Source organism: Ornithorhynchus anatinus, chromosome 2, assembly GCF_004115215.2.
Source record: "Ornithorhynchus anatinus isolate Pmale09 chromosome 2, mOrnAna1.pri.v4, whole genome shotgun sequence".
NCBI lineage: Eukaryota > Metazoa > Chordata > Mammalia > Monotremata > Ornithorhynchidae > Ornithorhynchus > Ornithorhynchus anatinus.
In genome coordinates this window covers 171,446,499-171,465,396 of record NC_041729.1, presented here as the reverse complement: position 1 = coordinate 171,465,396, position 18,898 = coordinate 171,446,499, and the positions used below count along the sequence as shown (strand labels likewise).

At 54.0% G+C, this 18,898-nt stretch overlaps 1 protein-coding gene across 1 annotated transcript in view; it reads right to left on the bottom strand.

Annotated features, from left to right (window-relative positions):
• Positions 1-18,898, bottom strand: part of LOC100093611 (maltase-glucoamylase, intestinal) — a 105,635-nt gene that overhangs the window by 29,807 nt on the left and 56,930 nt on the right. Inside the window, 39 exon segments of the mRNA XM_029047544.2 lie at positions 208-346; positions 964-1,048; positions 2,325-2,459; positions 2,729-2,791; positions 3,111-3,221; positions 3,313-3,441; positions 3,782-3,907; positions 3,996-4,108; positions 4,610-4,706; positions 5,382-5,550; positions 5,939-6,093; positions 6,383-6,577; positions 7,825-7,977; positions 8,190-8,360; positions 10,010-10,059; positions 10,646-10,663; positions 10,666-10,733; positions 10,983-11,107; positions 11,428-11,484; positions 11,600-11,684; positions 12,732-12,880; positions 13,216-13,332; positions 13,440-13,474; positions 13,816-13,949; positions 14,203-14,218; positions 14,221-14,262; positions 14,265-14,339; positions 15,151-15,222; positions 16,376-16,517; positions 16,855-16,896; positions 16,899-16,919; positions 17,430-17,527; positions 17,530-17,539; positions 17,635-17,686; positions 17,688-17,731; positions 17,733-17,762; positions 18,094-18,219; positions 18,331-18,354; positions 18,356-18,452. Of these exon segments, the coding sequence (XP_028903377.1) occupies positions 208-346; positions 964-1,048; positions 2,325-2,459; positions 2,729-2,791; positions 3,111-3,221; positions 3,313-3,441; positions 3,782-3,907; positions 3,996-4,108; positions 4,610-4,706; positions 5,382-5,550; positions 5,939-6,093; positions 6,383-6,577; positions 7,825-7,977; positions 8,190-8,360; positions 10,010-10,059; positions 10,646-10,663; positions 10,666-10,733; positions 10,983-11,107; positions 11,428-11,484; positions 11,600-11,684; positions 12,732-12,880; positions 13,216-13,332; positions 13,440-13,474; positions 13,816-13,949; positions 14,203-14,218; positions 14,221-14,262; positions 14,265-14,339; positions 15,151-15,222; positions 16,376-16,517; positions 16,855-16,896; positions 16,899-16,919; positions 17,430-17,527; positions 17,530-17,539; positions 17,635-17,686; positions 17,688-17,731; positions 17,733-17,762; positions 18,094-18,219; positions 18,331-18,354; positions 18,356-18,452 (3,570 nt within the window).

Sequence of the window (18,898 nt, the reverse complement as noted above, 5' to 3'; positions counted from 1 at the left end):
CAGGTGGGGATTCTGCCTGGAGACAGTGATTCTGCCTGATGGGGATCTGCCTGTCTCTGAGGCAAGTAGGGGAGGGTCTGAGCTAGTCCATGGAGAAGGGGCCCCGAATGAACAGATAGAGGGCCTCTCCTTGAGGGGTCCAGGGCTACAGGAGGAGGAGGTTCCAATGGGAGTGGAGACCGTGACAGGCAGCCTAGTTCCACTTACTCAAAGGTGGGTTTCATCTGGGACCACCCGTACAGGTTGTGTACGTCATAGTGCCGCACTGGGGAGCCGTCGGCCAGGAACTGCTGACTCTCCATGCACAGGGTCTTACTGCTCAGACCCCGGTCCCGGGAAGTTAGGTCTAAGGAACAGACAGGGATAGTCAGTGACCCCACAATCCCCAGTCCCTCCCCAAATTGTGGTCAGTCCATTCATCAATGGACTATCAGGAATTACTGAGGACTTCGGTGGCCCAGAGCACTAAGCTGAGCACTTGGGTATGGATGGGATAAATATGGCTTGGAGTAGAATTCTTAAGAAGCTGGTGTGGAGGGCTGCAGACTGTGTGATCTGAATGCTGATCAAATCTGATGACTCTGACAAAGCTAACAACACTGCAGTGTTCTGCCTCAATTACGCCTGGACCAGGATCCAGCGCCACCCTGGAACCTCCAGCCATGTGATGGCACTCCCAGATTCAGGTCCTCTGTCCCCAGCAACTGTCCCCAGTTCAGGCCCATGGGGCTGGATGTGGGCCAGATGACCTGCACCAAGTGGGTGTGTGGGACCCCAGAGGGATGACGGGAGATTTCATTCCCAACACTGAGGCACAGATGGAACTTGCTAGGACTCTTCCTCCCTGTGGACCGGACCAGGAGCCCCTTCCTGATCCAGCATCGGTCAAAGGGGGCCCTAGGTAGAGCCCCTGGCACCTCCCACCCCTCCACGGGTCCCCAGTTAGACGAGCCGGATCCTTACGCGGCATATATGGCGGGTGGTTCAGGGAGTTGTTTCGGCAGCCGCCGACGGGCACCGTTGACAAAGCTGGCTGGCTCGTCATGTCCTGGAGAAGAAGTCAGTGCTCAATAAGCTCTTGGGAAGCTCAAATAATGTTGGCACAGAGAGCTCTGGGGGGACTTTTGGGGTGTATGGAGATCGGGAGTCCCTTCAAGCTAAGGCAGGGGCCAAGAATCATGGTCTACCAGGGAGCGTTCTAAAAAGAGGGGAACAGAGAAATTGCTCTCACAAGCGCATTCTGCAAAAGCAGACAATTCCCCCAGCCCAGGAGGGACAGTTCCTCATGCCATTCTACCCCAAACACCAATCCACCCACCAGTGTCATCGGCTGAGGACCTACTGGGTCAAAGCACTGTTCTAAGCCTTTGGAAGGAGAACAATGGAGTTAGAAGACACAATCCCTGCCCTCTAGCAGCTTCCTGTGGAAAGACTGGGGAGACAAACACTGAAAATAATTTATGGGTGAAAGGAAGAATGGATGAGGGGATGAGAGCAGGTCTGAGTGTTGATGTGGACAGAGGAGCCACAGAAGCCTAAGGACATCACTGGTGCAGAGGGCTGAAGGGTTTTTTGGGTGGGGTGGGACCTGGGCAAGGGAAAGGTTCACTGGGGAAGGGCTTCTGGAGGAGGGGGGATTTCAGAAGGGTTTGGATGATAAGAGAGAAGACTTCTTCTGGCAGATGAAAAGGAAGAGGGAATCCAGGCTGGGAGGATGGCAGGATGTGGGGGTCAAAGATGGGAGAGTTTGGGGATGTTGCATGGGGAGGTCAACTGGAGAGGAATCAAGATTGAGAGTTTTATGTGACGATGAATCTCATCCCTTCTATTTTACAGGATTCAAATCAACCCAATAAGAACAGTCAGACTGATCCATATCTCTGAACACGCTTACACCTAGACGTACACCCACCACCAACAGATGAACTACCCATGTATGTGGCTTAGTGGCAAGAGCAACGGTCTTGGAGTCAGAGTACTTAGGTTCTAATCCCAGCTCTGCCACTTGTCTGCTGTGTGACCTTGGTCAAGCCTCTATTTATCTATGCTGAGTTACCTCATCTGTAAATGGGGAATAAGACTATGAGCCCCACATGGGACAACTCGACCATCTTGTAGCTACCCTAGTTTTCAGAACAGAGCTTGGCACATAGTAAGCGCTTAACAATATCATAATAATAATAATATCCTCTAGACTGTGAGCTCGCTGTGGACAGGAATGTGTCTTTCATTGTTATATTGTATTCTCCTAAGCACTTAAATAAGCGCTCAATAAATATGATTCCCACACGCTCACACACAGACAAGTGAACAAGCACACTTACAATCCACAAGCCGTCGAACTTGAGGCTCTTGTGGGGCTCCTGCGGGTTGGTGTGCAGTTCCAAGATTTCTCTTTTCCACCAGGTAGCTGTCGAGTTGCGGAAAAAGTCTGGGAAGGCCACGTGAGCCCGGTACAGCTGCCAAGGGACATCGGAGACATCAGAACCAGAGTCTGACTGGCTCACGTGAAGCTGGTTTCGGGTCCCCTAATGTGACTCCATTCAGCATCACCAGCATATCCAGTGATGAGGGGGTATCTGCTGAAGGTGCATTCCTGCCCGTGCCCAGTCCCAACCATCTGGGCTCAGCACGGGAAGCTACCCAGGCCACTCAGCTGTCCCCCAGCACCAGAGCACACTGTCTACCACACCCAGACCCCAGAACTGGATGTCAAACCCACAGTTACCTCCACTTGGGTCTCCCAGTCAAGAGACCCATTTACCACGACATTGGGATAATCCGGCCACACCTGCAGTGAGGGGGGAGAGAGAGAAAGAAAACTTCTGTGATATCCTGAGAAATGGACCAAACTGCTTCTGGGTCCAGAGAAGGAAAGGTTATTGGACTATCCTGCATCCCTTGTCCTCCGTCCATCTGACCCTCACCATCCTCTCCCCCATTCTATATATCTCTCTCCACATTCTCGGGGAATCCACTTTCCATCATCGCAATCAGCCTAGGTTTGATTTTTTGTTGTTTGCTCAAAGGCGAGCCGGATTACCACCTGTTTTCTGGCTGGATGTCCCCTTCTGGTCCAGTGGGGTTCCCACCCTTGCCTCTAATCATACCTTTCCCCAAGCGATGTCACTGCCATCTGGCCACTGGATGAAGACGTCGTCCTGCTGCCCCCGGGTGAATGCGGGATATGGCTTCGTCTCGTTGCCCGAGATGGCGGGATCCTGGGATCAGAGAGGGGAGTTTGAGGTCGGGGCTGCTCTATGCCAGGCCCAGTGAGGCTGAGCCTTGGTTTCCCCAGTCACCATCACTCACCAGGATGAGGACGACTCTCATTCCCGCGGCCTTCATGCGATCGATCAAGGCGGGGAATCCGGCAAAGTGAGGGCTGAGCGTGAAGTCCATTTGCCGCTCCATGTAATCAATATCTGAGTACTGCACATCCTGTGCCGGTGGAGCAAGGGAGACTCTCACACTCAAGGCCTGACAACTGAGCCCACTGGACCACATACACACTGGTCAGCTCCCCTGACCCTTGCATTCTATCTCCACCCTGGTCCCTTGAAGGTGTAGAACTGACCATGTTGTGGTCAGCACCAGCCTGGAAGAAAAGCTCAGGCTTACTAGACATGGCTAAGAGCAGTTGAGGATGAGGCCCCCTGAGTGTGCATGTGTATGCCTAGGTGCATGGCCCACTGTCCCGTTGCAGGGCTCATAACCAGGACATGGAGGGATGGAATATCATCCAGAGAGAAGAAAGCACCCACAGCCTCAGGTCACGTACATAAGGAATATTTGCCGCCACCATCGCGTCATACAGATCTGCGATCTCCGAGTCGTTCTGGTATCCATAACGACACAGCTGGAAGCCCAGAGCCCAGTATGGTGGCATCGCTGGTCGTCCGATTAGCTAGGAGCAGGAACGGAGAGCACATTACCCACAAGCCTCTTGACAACAGAGGGTTTCAGGGACTGGACAGGAGCAAGAGGAAATGTACCTCGGTGTACTGCTGGGTCACCAGCTCTGGGGTTGGGCCCAAGACCACAAAAAAGTCCAGAATCCCCCCAGTCGTGCGGTAGGTCAGTGCTGGCATCGGCTGGAGTGTGACATCTGGGATACAGGGCAAAATGTCAGCAACATCAAGGGAACACAGTACACATGTGAGAAGCCATGTGCAGATGTTCTATGGCACACACAAGGCGTCAAGAGAAAGCACACCGTGACAAGACATGGGAATCTCAAGGGATCACACCACGACAGAAGCATAAGAAAACTCGTGCCATGTGACCATGGCACATACTTGAGAAGGCATGAACCAGCAAGCTACAGAACACACACATATCATGCATCGTACTCGTAGGAGAATTCACATTCCTCAGCAAACAAATACGAAGCCATGTTTCCTGTGGCTGCTGCATCAATTTGTGAAGCCACAGTGTCGTGCCAAGGCATGTACACACAAGAAGCTACTGCCATGCTCCATGAACACACAGACACACATGTACAAGGATGCTACTGCACGCACAGAGAGAAGCCTCGAGCAGTGGCGCCAAGGCACACTTGTGAAGCCATGAGCTTGCTGTCCCGGGTACCCAAGGCCAGCTGTCTCACCCATGGCATTGCTGTTAAGCAAGAGCACGCCGTGGGCATGGCCATCCTCCTCCAGTGCCATGTAGTAGGGGTGAACGCCGTAAGAGTTCAGCTTGTACTGGGGAGAAATAATAATAATAATAATAATGCCGCTATGGGTTAAGTTTTTACTATATGTCAAGTATTATTCTAAGCACTAGGGTAGATACAAGATCATCGGGTTGGACACGGTCTCTGTCCCACATGGAGCTTACAGTCCAATCCCCGTTTTACAGATGAGGCAACTGAGACACAGAGAAATTAAGTGACTTGACCAAGGTCACAAAGTACACAAGTGGCAGAGCCAGGATTAGAATCCAGGTCCTTCTGACCCCCAAGCCCATGATCTATCCAGCGGCTCTAACACCTTACAGGCCTGAAGGAAACCACACCGGAAGAGCTGCTGGACGCCTCTGGCCCAACACGCAACTCCAGTGTCTCACTCAAGTCCTAACCCCAGCCACAAGAACCCAGCTCCCCGGAGATGTCACTGCCAGCCCAGTGGCATCATCATTGCATCAGGCACAGGGAACATGGGCAGAACCCCATTGCCCCACCCTGTAGGATCCCACAGGCTGGAAGAGCCAAGGCCCCTCCCTCTGTAAACTGGTGGCTTAGCTCGTCACTCTCGATCCTGTTGGGGAAACAGGGGCCCAGGGAACCCACGAGAGAGAGGGGAGAGGGCACCCGGGGTGGGAGACCCGCGCTGAGAGATCTGGTCCAAGGAGCCAGGTCCATCAATCTCCATCCTCACCCCCGGGGGCTGGTCCCGCGAGAACATCCCCCAAGTGTGCCAATTCAGGTCCTGGCGGAAGGTCCGGTGCTCCGTCTCCCCAAAGCCATAGATGTGGCGGGAAGGCAGGCGGGTGGAGATGCGCAGGAACAGGTCGTTGAATGTGAAGCCAGGGAGCTGTGAGTTCCAGCTGCCACAGAAGACCAGGAGCAGCCTCAGGCCCTGCCTTGTTCTCCCTGTCAACTCTGACTTCAGCCCCCACCTCAGCCCAGACCTCAGCTCTGTCTCAGCCCCAACATCAGTTCATTCCTCATCCTCCACCTCAGTCATGACATCAGCCACCTCCTCAGCCCTCACCTTGGTCCTGCCAGCCACCACCTCACCTCAGCAACCTCCCAGCCTCTGCATCAGCCCTCAGAGCCCACCATGGGTGGGCGGGAGGCTGTAGAGAGTGGTTCCCGAGGATTCTCTTGACCCCACATGGCCCACAGAATCATCTCTCTTCACAACATGGAGCATTCGGATGCCTAAACAGCCCCCACCACTCCCTGCTCTGTCTTCCCCTTGGAGATGCTCACATCACTGTGCCGGTGCTCCTGCGTCTAATTTCGATCCCGAAGGGGTCTTCTTTAACTTTGACATCATACAGCTGGGCCTCAGCGGTCCCAGCAGGAGAGTGGGGGATGTTCACAGGCACCGGCACTTCATACCTCCGGCTGTTGGGGTCGAAGATCTAGGCAGGAGGCAAAACCGTAGAGCGCCCAGCGTGCAGCTCAAGGGAGGGGCTCAGATACTCCTGTTCATGCTAACAAGTCTTTGCCCGCAACCCTTGCCATATGGCCATGGTGTGGATGGGATCTCCCAGCACTTCCTGTGGCACCAGACATGCCAGGCTGTAGGTCTGTCTTTTACAGAAGGAGCATTAAGCCTGGGGTTAGCATTACAGGGGGAGCATTAAGACTGGAGTTAGTGCTACAGGAGGAGGAAAACTTAGCATTTGGCACCCCGGGGCCACAGGCTACCTTAAACTGCAGCAGGTGGTCCTGATGGAAGGTCACGACTAGGCGGAGGGCGCTTATGGGAGTAGAGGGCAGGTGATTGGGCTCGGAGCTCCGGGAGAGGTCAGCGGTGATGCCGGTCGTGCTGTACTGGATGTTCTGGGCGGTGTAGTAGTTCTTAGTGATGTAGCAGAAAGGCACCCCCGGGGTGCTGGTTGGCTGAAACACAGAGGCACTGTTATCCTTTTTCACCGGACGTTGGATTCCAGGAATCTCTCGGTGGGACCGAGCCAGAAGAGATCTTCTAGGCCATCCCTCTGCAGCCATCCTCTTCCCAAGCCAAATGACAGCGTGGCTTTCAGAGCACTTCAACAGACATCTGAAGCAGGTTAAAAGCCCAGCAGAGTCAGGCTTGACCCTAGGCCTTGGCTTAAATTCCCTATCCAGGTCCAGGACCCTGCGACTGGGCCAGATTCATTCATTCAATAGTATTTGTTGAGCGCTTACTATGTGCAGAGCACTGTACTAAGTGCTTGGAATGAACAAGTCGGCAACAGATAGAGACAGTCCCTGCCGTTTGACGGGCTTACAGTCTAATCGGGGGAGAACAGTCTAATCGGGGGAGAACTGTTATAGCAGGCTCATCCCTAGCCAAGGGTGCTGGCCCCAGAAATCAATGAGGCCACTACCCCCTCAGGGGTCACTGGGGAGCCAGAATACAGGACAAAAGGACTGGTGGTCTGGGGACTGCCACTGCTGTGATGAGATTCAGGGAAGGGATGTGTGTGTGTATGTGTGTGTGTGTGTGTGTGTGTGTGTGTGCATGCTCACGTGTGTGCGTACCCATGTGCATGCTCAAGCATCTGTTAGATTTGGGGAGGATGGGTGTCATGAGTATTCTGAGGGCAAATACCCCTCCCCTAGGAAGAAGCAATGATCTCTGGGAAAGGAGAAATTAGAAAAGTAAATTTCTAGTTTCCAAAAGGGCCTAGGGCTCTGAAGGAAAACAACAACAATAATAATAATAATATTTGTTAAGTGCTTACTATGTGCCAAGCACTGTTCTAAGCACTTGGGTAAATACAAGCTAATCAGGTTGTTCCACATGGGGCTCACAATCTTAATTCCCATTTTACAGATGAGGTAACTGAGGCACAGAAAAGTTAAGTGGTTTGCCCAAAGTCACACAGCAGACAAGTGCAGAGCCGGGATTAGAACCCATGTCCTTTGGCTCCCAAGCCCATGCTTTATCCACTAAGCCACGCTGCTTCACTATGTGTCAGTGACTTCTGTACTGAGTTTAGGGAGAAGCCTTGAAGCCCAAGGACTAGGGAGGGTTTGGGGAAGCAGGGGTTGGAGGGCTGGGAGCCAGGGATCAGGGGGCCTGGGAGCTGGAGACTAGAGGGATAGGGATCCAGGTGCCGGGGAGCTGAGGTCCTGGGTTTGTGAGTGCCATAGAGCATTACCTCCCAGACGCAGCCCCTCTGCTGGCAGGTGCTCTCAGAGGCACCGTGCTGGTCGGGGTAGCAGTCGAACTTTTCCAGGTCACTGATCTTCAAGCTCCATTCCACCCTGTAAGCCTTTCCTAGCTCCAGACGCAGCCCTGTAATACGGGTGACCTGGAAACAGATGGACAGGAGAATGGATAGGGATAAGCACACACAAACAGCTGCTCTCCCTGGGCCCCTGGTAGGGATGGTGTCCCCAAGGATGTGGCCCAGCCACAGGGCAGTTTGTTGCCCAGAGGAACTATGACGCGTTGGCGAGGTGGGAACGATCTGGGTTGGGTCACCTCAGATTCCTGGCTCCCAGGGGAAGGGGACCCCGTCACCTGGTTAACAGGATCGTAGCTGATGGCAGGCACCATCGGCAGCAAAACCCCATTCTGCTTCACTGTGACGCTGACCGGTTCCAAATCCAGTCCAAAGATCTTAATCTCCTGAAAGGTGAGCCTGTTCAGGTCCAAGAATCCTTGGTGGAGAACGTGAACCTCCACATGACCCTGAAAGAGATGGAAGCAGGAACCAGACATCTGTCAGAGTTGCCTTGCCCAACCACAGGTGGTGACCCAGCTGGCCTCCTGTTGGTTCTCACTGATCCTGTGGCCAGCCTGTCCTTCTGCCTCCCCTTCAGACCCCACATCCTTCCTCCCTGAACCTCCCCTGCCTCCTGACACCCTCCACCACTGAACCCCTCCAACGCACCGATGTCCTCCCTCCTTGACTCTCCCCCAAAATCCTCCCCCACTGACCTCCCTCTCCTTGACTCACCCTGCCCCCATCCCCATCCCCATTCCCAGCCTCTCTCAGATTTTCCTCAACATTAAACCTAATTCTCTGCTTGTGCTTTCCTGCTGCCAATTCTCCCCATGGCAGTGGGAAAGCTGCCCAAGAGCAGGGAAGAAAAGTTTCAAGGACATCAGCCCTAGGCCATCCCCGACCAGCCTAGAGAAAGAAGTCCAGCTCAGTCCAGTCCAGCCCGCCCCAGTCCAGTGCAGTCCACTCCAGACTCAGCCTAGAGAAAACCAGCTTGATCAAGTCCATCCCAGCTTTGGCCAGCCCATCCCAGTACAGTCCTGCCTCAGCCTAGAGAATACCAGCTCGATCCAGTCCAGCCCAGCCTAGGCCAGCCCAGCCCAGTCCAGTCCAGCATATAGAAGCCCACATTAGGCCAAACCACACCTAGGGACTTTCCCAAAGTTTCAGATGATGCCTGAGGGCCTGGCTTTTTCAGCTGAGCCCCTTCCCCCGTGAGGCAAGTGGGTGTATAGTGGGCCAGATCCAGGTCTCTAGTTGGACTGAAGGAGATGGCAACCCTCCCCAGAGCCAAGTTCATGCTGCAGTGACCTGGGCAGCTGAATGGTTTGGACCCATCTGGGAGGCTATTGTGTTTCCACAATTCAGACTGGGGCATGGCAGAAGGAGAGGGAAGGAGGGAACGGAAAGAGAAGGAGCTGGAGGAGGGGGATGGTTGTGGAAGTCTGCCCATTTGGAGAGAGGTGGTCAGTTGCTAATCTGGAAATTGCCTGCCTTCATAAGCCCCTGCAGAGTTTCTCCATGGGGAGCCTAATGGAGACACAAAGCATCTTCTCCTGCTATTAGAGCTGGGGGTGGCCAGCTCGGCAGTTCCTTCTGCTCTTCATGGACCTCTGGTTCCTCAGCTGTTATCCCATGTCTTTGGGAGTATTCCTTGCTGGGGACTGGATTTCTTCAGAATAACCCCTTTTCCTGCCCTAGCCATTCCTCCCACCCACCCCTGCTGAAGAGATTAAATGACTTGGGCTGGGGGCCAGCCACAAGCTCAGCCTGGAGTCCTGAGTCTCCCATTCCCCCTCTGGGCTCTCTGCTTGGCCCTGAACTAGTGGGAAAGCTCTTCCCACTCTTGATCTCACAAGTGGGAATCTTCATAGAAAGGGACTGGCTGCCCAGTCAGCAGGGAGACAGAGTTCAGCCAGAACCCTCCTTCCTGGCTTGGGGGATCCAGGTGAAACATCAGGGCTCTGAGACTTTACCAGGATTGGCTAGGGTCTCTGTAGAGACAGGGAGGATAGTGGGAAAACTACGGACCTCCCATGATGCCCCTGGGCACCAAACACACTGACAAACTGGAGGGGCAAAACAAATATTCCATGTGGCCATAGAACCCACTCACCCGGCTGGCGGAGAAGGCCGATAAATGGTAATTCCCGCTTTCATAAGTGTCTGAAAAAGATCAGGAAGGTAAATGGATCCCTACCCTACACCACAGACCGGAACAACTTCTGACCCAGAGAAAGGGATCCATTCTGTGTGGGGTTAAGCCAGGGGAGTGGCGTTGGTGGGAATGGCATGGGGATGGGGTGGGGTGCAGGGGAGGTTTGAGGGGTGCCAGTGGAGGTGGAAGAGTGGTGGAATGCAAGCACGGTTGACTGTGTGGGTGGCCAGTGTAGATGGAAGGGAGGGGGAAGGGCAGGCCACTGGCTGCCTGGCTTGGCAATCTGGGCAGACTCCAGGGAGGACCAGTCGCAGAGGGCAGTGATGGGTGGTTGGCCCTTCCAAAGCCCCATAGCCTGGACAGTAAGGCACTGATTGGCTCTAAGCAGGTTTCTCAGCAGCTAGGGTGGCCCTGGGAGGCCCAGGGAGGGTTGCTGCTGAAGTTTCCTAGTGAACACATAGAGGGGAAGGGTGTGAGGCTGGAGGCTGTGACTGGAGGGGAGAGGAGTGGTGGTCAAGCAATAGCCAGCATGACGAAAAATACTAGATCATCCTAGGGGTCTGTCTCCTGGCTGAGCCTCTAGATGTCACTTACCGATGCTTTGCCCATCATCCAGAAAAGCTGCCCTGTGGCCAGTCCGTCCTCATCCAAAGCCACGAGGAGTGCCAGGGCGTTGCGTCGACTGCATGCACCAGAAAACACAGTTGTTATGACGCCCATTCACAACACCACTTGGACTCAAGCTCAGCACTGCCCGGTCTCAGTGCCATCAGGGCCCAGTCCTAACCAGCTGCCACAGTACAGACTGACCTCCAGCCTGCTGGGCTTCCCCCCAGGCCACAGGCAGTGTGAGCAAATTAAAAAGGGACCAGGAAACCTGCCACCATCCTGGAGCGGGCGGGGCTGCCGCTTGATCTGGCAGAACATGTACCTGTAGTGGGTGTTGTTGGCCGGCTTCTGGCACGGCAGGATGTGGACTCCTCGGACATGCAGGTTGATGTGGTCCAGGGGCGCTGATAGGTTCCTCCACTGCCCCCTCGCTCCCACCTCCATTCCCTGCAGGGGAACTCTGGTTCAAGGGGTGCTCACAACTTGACTCACCCCACCGTCCCGAAACCAGAAGGTTCAGCTGTGCTTCCTCTGCTCCCTCCCAAGCCCAGTGGGCCAGGTGAGTACAGAAGGCATTAGCGGAGAGTGGCGGAATCAGAATGCCCACTGCATGGAACCTAGGCTTGTGCCTGCGACATAAGGCCCAGCCTACTCTGGGCCCGGAATGAATCACCCGTGCCTCCTGAGCCGTTATTGGATCCCTGCTGGAAAATGAGTTTACTACCAAAGTTAATGGACACCAGCCGCTGCACTCCTCAGGCACTCACCGTGTGATAGCTGTACCAGCGAGCTTTGGGGAAATAAGCCGAGACGTGGACTGCATTCTGAAACCCAGAGAAGGGCGCATGTCATGGACTGCACTGTGCAATGGCAACTTGTGTGTTTAGCACTGAGAAAACACAGGTCTTCTGGACATGTGGATGGATCCCCTGTACTTACGGCCTTGAGAACAGGGCTGACCAGGAAGGCAGGGCCCAGCAGAAACTGCTCGAAGACGTCCCAGGACACCGTGTCCTCCACAAACCTGTAGGAGGAAGAGGCACTCAAAGCTGGGGCCTCAACGTGCCAGGTCTCCTCCCCGGGGAAGCCGGTCCATCTGACACAAGGACAGGTACTGCCTACCCCTGCTAGTCAAGCATCTACCAGGACCAGCAAACCCATGAGACCAGGAAGGTTTTGAAGTCAGGAATAGCAACCCCTCACTCTACTGGACTCTACCAAATGCTCAGTCCAGTCCTCGGCACACAGTAGACTCAAAGCTCATTAAGTGCAGGGATTGTATCTCCTACCTAATGGATTCTACTAAGTGCACAGTACAGTACTCTGTACCCAGCAGGCACCTTTGAGGGAGAGATTGAAGCAGATGTGGCTCAGCTTGGATTGTTATGGCCTTAACCTTCAGGCCCATTGGCACTTCACCCCGCTGGGGGCTCCGTCTGTTCCCTTCCTTGAGAAGAAGCCCTTTGATCCAGTCACTCTGTAGCTTTACTCAGTGCTGGCCTGGGTCTGTTCTGCTCTAGGGCTTGGGGGAAGTGGTTCCTTCACCTTCCTTCCCGGACGCTACCCTGGCTGCCTGCAGGGGCAGGTCAGAGGGCGGCTGAAATGGGTGCGGGATGGGCCCACACTGATCACAGGAAGGGACTTTCTGGCTCTGAGGACCCAGACAGACCCAGGTCAAGGTTCCCGATCCCCTATTCTATACCCATTCGGATGTGCCAATACCCAGAGGACACTTCAACAATGAAGTTTTTGAGGGCACTTTGAGACTGGGACTGGGGCCACAGGCAGAGGGTGCAGTAAGCTTTCGTGGAGCCAGCGGCAGAAGACCTATTGGTGGGGAGGGTTGAAGGCTGGCGTGGGTACATGGTGTGTGGGATGTTGGATCGTGAATGGGGATGGAGCATGGTAGACCTTCATGAAGAAGGTGGGAAGAATTGGGTGGGAACATGGGATGGCCTGTTGGAAGAAACTGATGGCACAAGAGTTTGCTACAAATGTGTACGGAGGATATGGGGGCTGGGCTGGAGACATAGAGAGAATGGTAGAGTCAGCAGGGGGTTGCGGTACACACTCGTGGAACAGCGGACGGATGACAGTGCTGCCGTTCACGTGGGCATCGTGCATGAGCGTGTATAGGTAGGGCAGCAGGGTGTATCTGGTGTTGAGCACACTCCTGGAGAGATCCTCAAAGGTCTTGTTCCAGGCCACTGGGTCTTGTCTCTGCAGGGATGAGGGGAGCATGGGGCTCAGACCACTGAGCCATCGCAACGCCCCCCAGGGAAGCAGAGACCAGCCAGGGGACATGAGCCGGGAGGACTGATCCCGCCCAGAAGAAAACTAAACTGTGTCCATTCTTAAACTGCACCCGCCAGCCAGTCATAGGCCAGAACTTAGCTCCAACCCTCTGTCTCCAGGGCTCCAGTCCTGGGTTGGTGTGAGGTGCGGCATCCAACTCGGAGGAGGGTGCTCAGGGAAGGGTGGAAGAGGGGAAGCAGAGCCGGGCCAGGGCCCGGGAGAGGCAGCCAGGAAGAGAGTGGGAGGATGGTAGACCCTACCTTGGTGCCGATGGTGTTGTGGTTGCGGGAGAAGGGGTAGAAGGCCCCCAGCTGCATCCAGCGGGCACACATCTCGTAGTCCGCGTCATTGAAGAACCCACAGATGTCCGCTCCCGTCTGCATAGGACATGGATAGTGGGATTTAAGGCTAAGTGGGTGTTACCAGACCCTTCGCTGGGTGCAGGAGGCATAAAACTGTTACGTAAGGAGAGGACGGGGCTTACATAGGAAATCCCGAAGAGGCTGAACTCCATCATGCCTGAACGAGAGCACACACCTGGCTCAGACCTTGCTCCCAAGGGATTTTAACAGCCAGGACACCTCATCCAAGTTTGATGGACAGTGCCCAATTCCCAGCTCTGACTCGGCCTCATCCCGACCCTGGCCCTGGCCCAGCCCCCCACAGCCAAAGCCCAGTCCACCTGACCCCTGCCCAGCCCAGCCATTATACTTGGGACTCGGAATTCCATCGACAGGACCCAGCCCGGTCGCCTTCCCCACACACAATTCCTTGCTGTGCACGCCCAATGTTGACACAGGGCTGCCTGGCCCAAGGCACAGACACAGTCGCCGCCCTTTCCATGGACAGGGCCCACGCACCGATGATGGACTTCCCCAGCTGGTCCCATGCTGCTGTGTTGTCCCCGAGCCAGTGTCCACCCCAGCGCCCTGCTGAGGGGAACGTCGAGCGACTGATGACCAGGGCCCGCTGCCCTGTAGCTTCTTGGACGGCGCTGGTCCAGGTGGGGAAAACCGGAAGGAACGAATTAGTCTTGCTCGGGGTGGAGAATCCAGATGGGCATTCCACCCTGAGATAGTAAGTCTTGCTGGGGCAGGTGGGGGAGGATCTGAGCTGGTGCAAGGAGAGGGGGCCCAGGGAGAACAGGGACAGGGATGGAGGGGTTCTTCCTGTGGGGTCCAGGGCTCCAGAATGAGGGACTTCTATCAGGCCGTGGAGGCTCTGATTGGCTGATGGGTCCGACTTACTCATAGGTGGGTTTCATCTGGACCAACCGTACAGGTTGTGTACATCATAGTGCCGCACTGGGAGCCGTCAGTCAGGAACTGCTGACTCTCCATGCACAGGGTCTTGCTGCTCAGACCCCGCTCCCTGGAAGCCAAGTCTGGGGGATGGATGAGAACAGTCAGTGACCCCACAGTCCCCAGTCCATTCCCAGCTTGTGGTCTGTCCATCTGTCAAGGGACTATCAGGATTTACTGAGGACTTCCTGGGCCCAGAACACTGTACTGAGCATATGAGTCTGGATGGGATAAGTGTGCCTTGGAGTAGAATTCTTCATAAGCCGTGTGAAGAATGAAGAAGCCGTGTGAAGAAGGTGGCTGGGAGGTGTGCAATCTGAATGCTGAGCAAATCCACTAACTCTGACAGAGAAAGCTCAGGATGGGACAATGTTCTCTCCCAACTACCCCCGGACCAACGTCCAGTGACCAGATCCAGTGGTCATCTAACAGCCATCCTGATACGGTGCATATATACCAGACTCCAAGAGAGTTTCACCGTCGTGGAGGCTATGGAATCCCATGGCTTGGTCCCACAAGCACAGTCTGCATGGACGGGCAGCACCATATTGCTCATATGTTGGGGTCTCTGCACGTCCCCACCACCCCTGGAACTTCCAACCACATGACGGTACTCCCGGATTCAGAGCCTAGGTAACTATCCCTAGTCCAGGCCACAAGGCTGGACATGGCTGGATGACCTGCACCACAGTGGATGTGTAGGACCCCAGAGAGATGACTGGAGATTTCATTCCCAACAGTGAGGCACAGATGAAACTGGTTAGGACTCTTCCTCCCTTTGGACCAGGACCAGGAGCCCCATCTCAATCCAGCATCAGCCACAGGGGGCCCCGGGCATAGCACCAGGCACCTCCCACCCCTCCATGTCCCCAAGTGGGCGAGCCGGATCCTTACGCGGCATATATGGAGGGTGGTTCAGGACGTCATTTCGGCAGCCACCGACGGCACCATTGACAAAGCTGCTGGCTCGTTCATGTCCTGGAAAGAGAAGTATGGTGCCCAATAAGCTCTTGGGTAAGCTCAGAATGATGTTGGCACAGAGAACACTGGTGGGACCCCTCAACACTTACATAGATATCTAGAATTTATTTATTTATACCAATATCTGTCCCCCATCTAGATTCTACTCTCACTGTGGGCAGGGAATGTGTATGTTACATTGTTTATTGTAGTCTCCCAAGCACTTAGTACAATGCTCTGTACACTGTAAGTGCTCAATAAATACAATTTACTAACTGACTGGTGTGCAGGGAGATTGGGGGGCCTCCCAAGGTGAGGCTGAGGCTGCTCGGGGCCAGTGTTCATGTTCTGTCTAGGAAGCATTCAAAATGGAGGGGAACAAAGGAAAAGCACTTAGTATGGTGCTCTGCATACAGTAAGTGTTCAATAAATATGAATGAATGAATGAATGAATGAATGAATGAATAAATGGGTCCCAAGCACATTCTGCACCACAGACAATTCCCCAGCCCAGGACAGACAATTCGTCATGTCATTCTATCCAGCTACACCACCCAACAATGGCATCGGCTGAGTGCCTGCTGGGTCTGAGGACTGATCCAAGCCCTTGGGAGAGAACAGTGGAGTTAGAAAGACAGAGTCCCTGCCCTCTAGCAGCTTCCCAGCAGCTATGGAAGAGTGGGACAATAGACACTGAAATAATTTATGGGTAGAAATGAAAGAAAGAATTGATGAGGGGGTGAGAGCAGAACTGAGAGTTAATGTGGACAAAGGTCATGGATTCTAATCCCGGATCCACCACTTGTATGCTGTATGACTTTGAGCAAGTCACTTCACTTCTCTGGGCCTCACTTCCCTCATCTGTAAAATGGGGATTAAGACTGTGAGCTCTGTGTGAGGCAGGGACTGTATACAATCCAATTACCTTGTATCTACCCCAGTGCTTAAAACAGTGCCTGAAACATAGTAAGCACTCAGCAAGTACCATAATCATTATTTTCATTATTATCATTACTGGATTCAAACCAAACCCATAACAACAGTCAGACCGATCAACACCCCTGAGCATGTGCATACACCTACATGCTCACACACCCCCAACAGACTCATACCTAGGCACACACACCCACACACTCACACAATAGACAAATGAACAAACACTCTTACAATCCACAGCCATCGAACTTGAGGCTCTTGTGGGGCTCCCGCGGGTTGGTGTGCAGTTCCAGGATTTCTCTTTTCCACCAGGCAGCTGTTGAGTTGCGGAAAAAGTCTGGGAAGGCCACGTGAGCCCGGTACAGCTGCCAAGAGACATCAAAACCGTCAGAACTTGAGTCCATCTGGGGCTCATGGACAGCTGAGATTTTGCCCCTTGAGCTGGTTTGGAGCTACTGGTCCCTTAACATTGCTCCCTTCAGCATCAGCAGGGCAGGGGGCAGTGATGAAGATGAATCTACTGCAGGTGTAGTCCTGCCCAGGCCCAGTGCCGATGGCTGGAGATGGCAAGGGAAGCAAACCAGAGCCCTCAGCCATCCCCTGACAAACAGAGCCCACTGAATAACTGCCCTTTGTTCCGCCAACCACCACTCCCAAACCACCACCCTCAGCCCAACACAAGATCCACTACTCCACAGTTACCTCCACTTGGGTCTCCCAGTCAAGGGACCCGTTTACCAACAACGTTGGGGATAATCTGGCCACACCTGCATTGATGGAGAGGAGAGAGAGAGAAAAACTTCCATGACATCCTGAGAAATGGAACGTTCTGCTTCTGGGTCTGGAACAGGAAGGGTCATCAGACCCCACTATATCCCCTGTTCCGTCCCATGTTGTCTACTCCCCCTCCATATATCTCTCTCCATATTCATGTGGCTTCCACTTTCCATCGTTCCAATTGGTCTGGGTTTGGTTTTGGGTCACCCCTAGGTAGCAGAGCCAAATTACCACCTGTCCTCCAGCTGGATGGCCTCTCCCAGTCCAGTGGGGTTCTCGCCCTCACACTCATTCAATTGTATTTATGGAGCCCCTACTGTGTGCAGAGCACTGTACTAAGCGCTTGGGAGAATATAACACAATAATAAACAGACACGTTCCCTGCCTACAATAATAATGATGGCATTTGTTAAGCACTTACTATGTGCCACGGACTGTTTTAAGCGTTTAGAGTCTAGAGGGGGAGATAGACATTAGTATAAATAAATACAGATATGTACCTTTCCCCAGGCAATGTCGCTGCCATCCGGCCACCGGATGAAGACATCGTCCTGCTTCCCCCGGGTGAACGCCGGATATGGCTTCGTCTCATTGCCGAGATGGCGGGATCCTGGGGTTTGGAGGGGAGGGTCTGAGGTTGGGGCTGCCCCTGGGCAGATCCCCAGCAAGGTTGGGCCTTGGTTTCCTCCGATCACCATCACTCACCAGGATGAGGATGACTCTCATCCCTGCTGTCTTCATGCGGTCATCAAGGCAGGAAGCCAGAAAAGTTGGGGCTGAGCGTGAAATCCAACTGCCGCTCCCATGTAATCGATGTCCGAGTACTGCACGTCCTGCGCCGGTGGAGAGAGGGAGACTCTCATGCTTTGAGGGTCTGACAACCCAGCTGACAGACCAGCTTCACTGACCCTTTGCCATTCCCGTCTCTACCCTGGACTCCCGCAGAGGCAGAAACCGACCACACTGTGGTCAGCGCCCACCTGAAAGGAAAGCTCGGGCTCACTGGACATGGCTAAGAGCAGTTGAGGATGAGGCCCCCTGAGTGTGCATATGTGTGCCTGGGTGCATGGCCTTACTGTCCGTTGCAGAGCTCATAACCAGGACATGGAGGGACGGAAATATCAGCCAGAGAGTAGAAAGCAGCCGCAGCCTCAGGTCACGTACATAGGGAATCTTTGCTGCCACCATTTCGTCGTACAGTTCGGCGATCTCTGAGTCATTCTGGTATCCATAGCGACACAGCTGGAAGCCCAGAGCCCAGTACGGTGGCATCACTGGCCGTCCAATCAACTAGGAGAGGGAAAGGGGAGTACGTTACCCACAAGCCCCGTCAGGGAGGAATGGTTAAGGGGACGCGGAATAGCAGCACCATCAAAATGGAAGCAGCGACAGGAAACGTACCTCAGTGTACTGCTGAGTCACCAGCTTCTGGAGTTGGGCCCAAGACCACAAAAAAGTCCAGAATCCCCCCAGTCGTGGCGTAGGTCAGTGCTGGCGTCGGCTGGAACGTGGACATCTGCGGACAAAGGGCAAATTGTTAGCAACATCACGAGCCACAGTTATATTTGTGAAAAGCTATGTGCTAATGTGCTATGGCACACACAAGGGGTCATGTGAAAACACACCATAACCCAGACGCAGGAACCTCGAGGGATTACACCATGACATAACCACAAAAAGCCATGTGCCCTGGGGAGCATACTTGAGAAACCATGAACCAGCAGGCTACAGAATACAACACATATGATGTCATGCAACACGCAGGAGAATTCACGTTCCACAGGAAACAAATGTGAAGCCATGTGTCCTGTGGCCACAGCACCCATTTGAGAAGCCATGAGTTGTCATGCCAAGGGCATGCACACATGAGAAGGTAGTAATGATCATGTCATAGCCCACGAACACAGAAACATGTGCAAAGATGCCTTTGCACCCACAGAGAGAAGCCACGAGCGATGGTTGCAAGGGA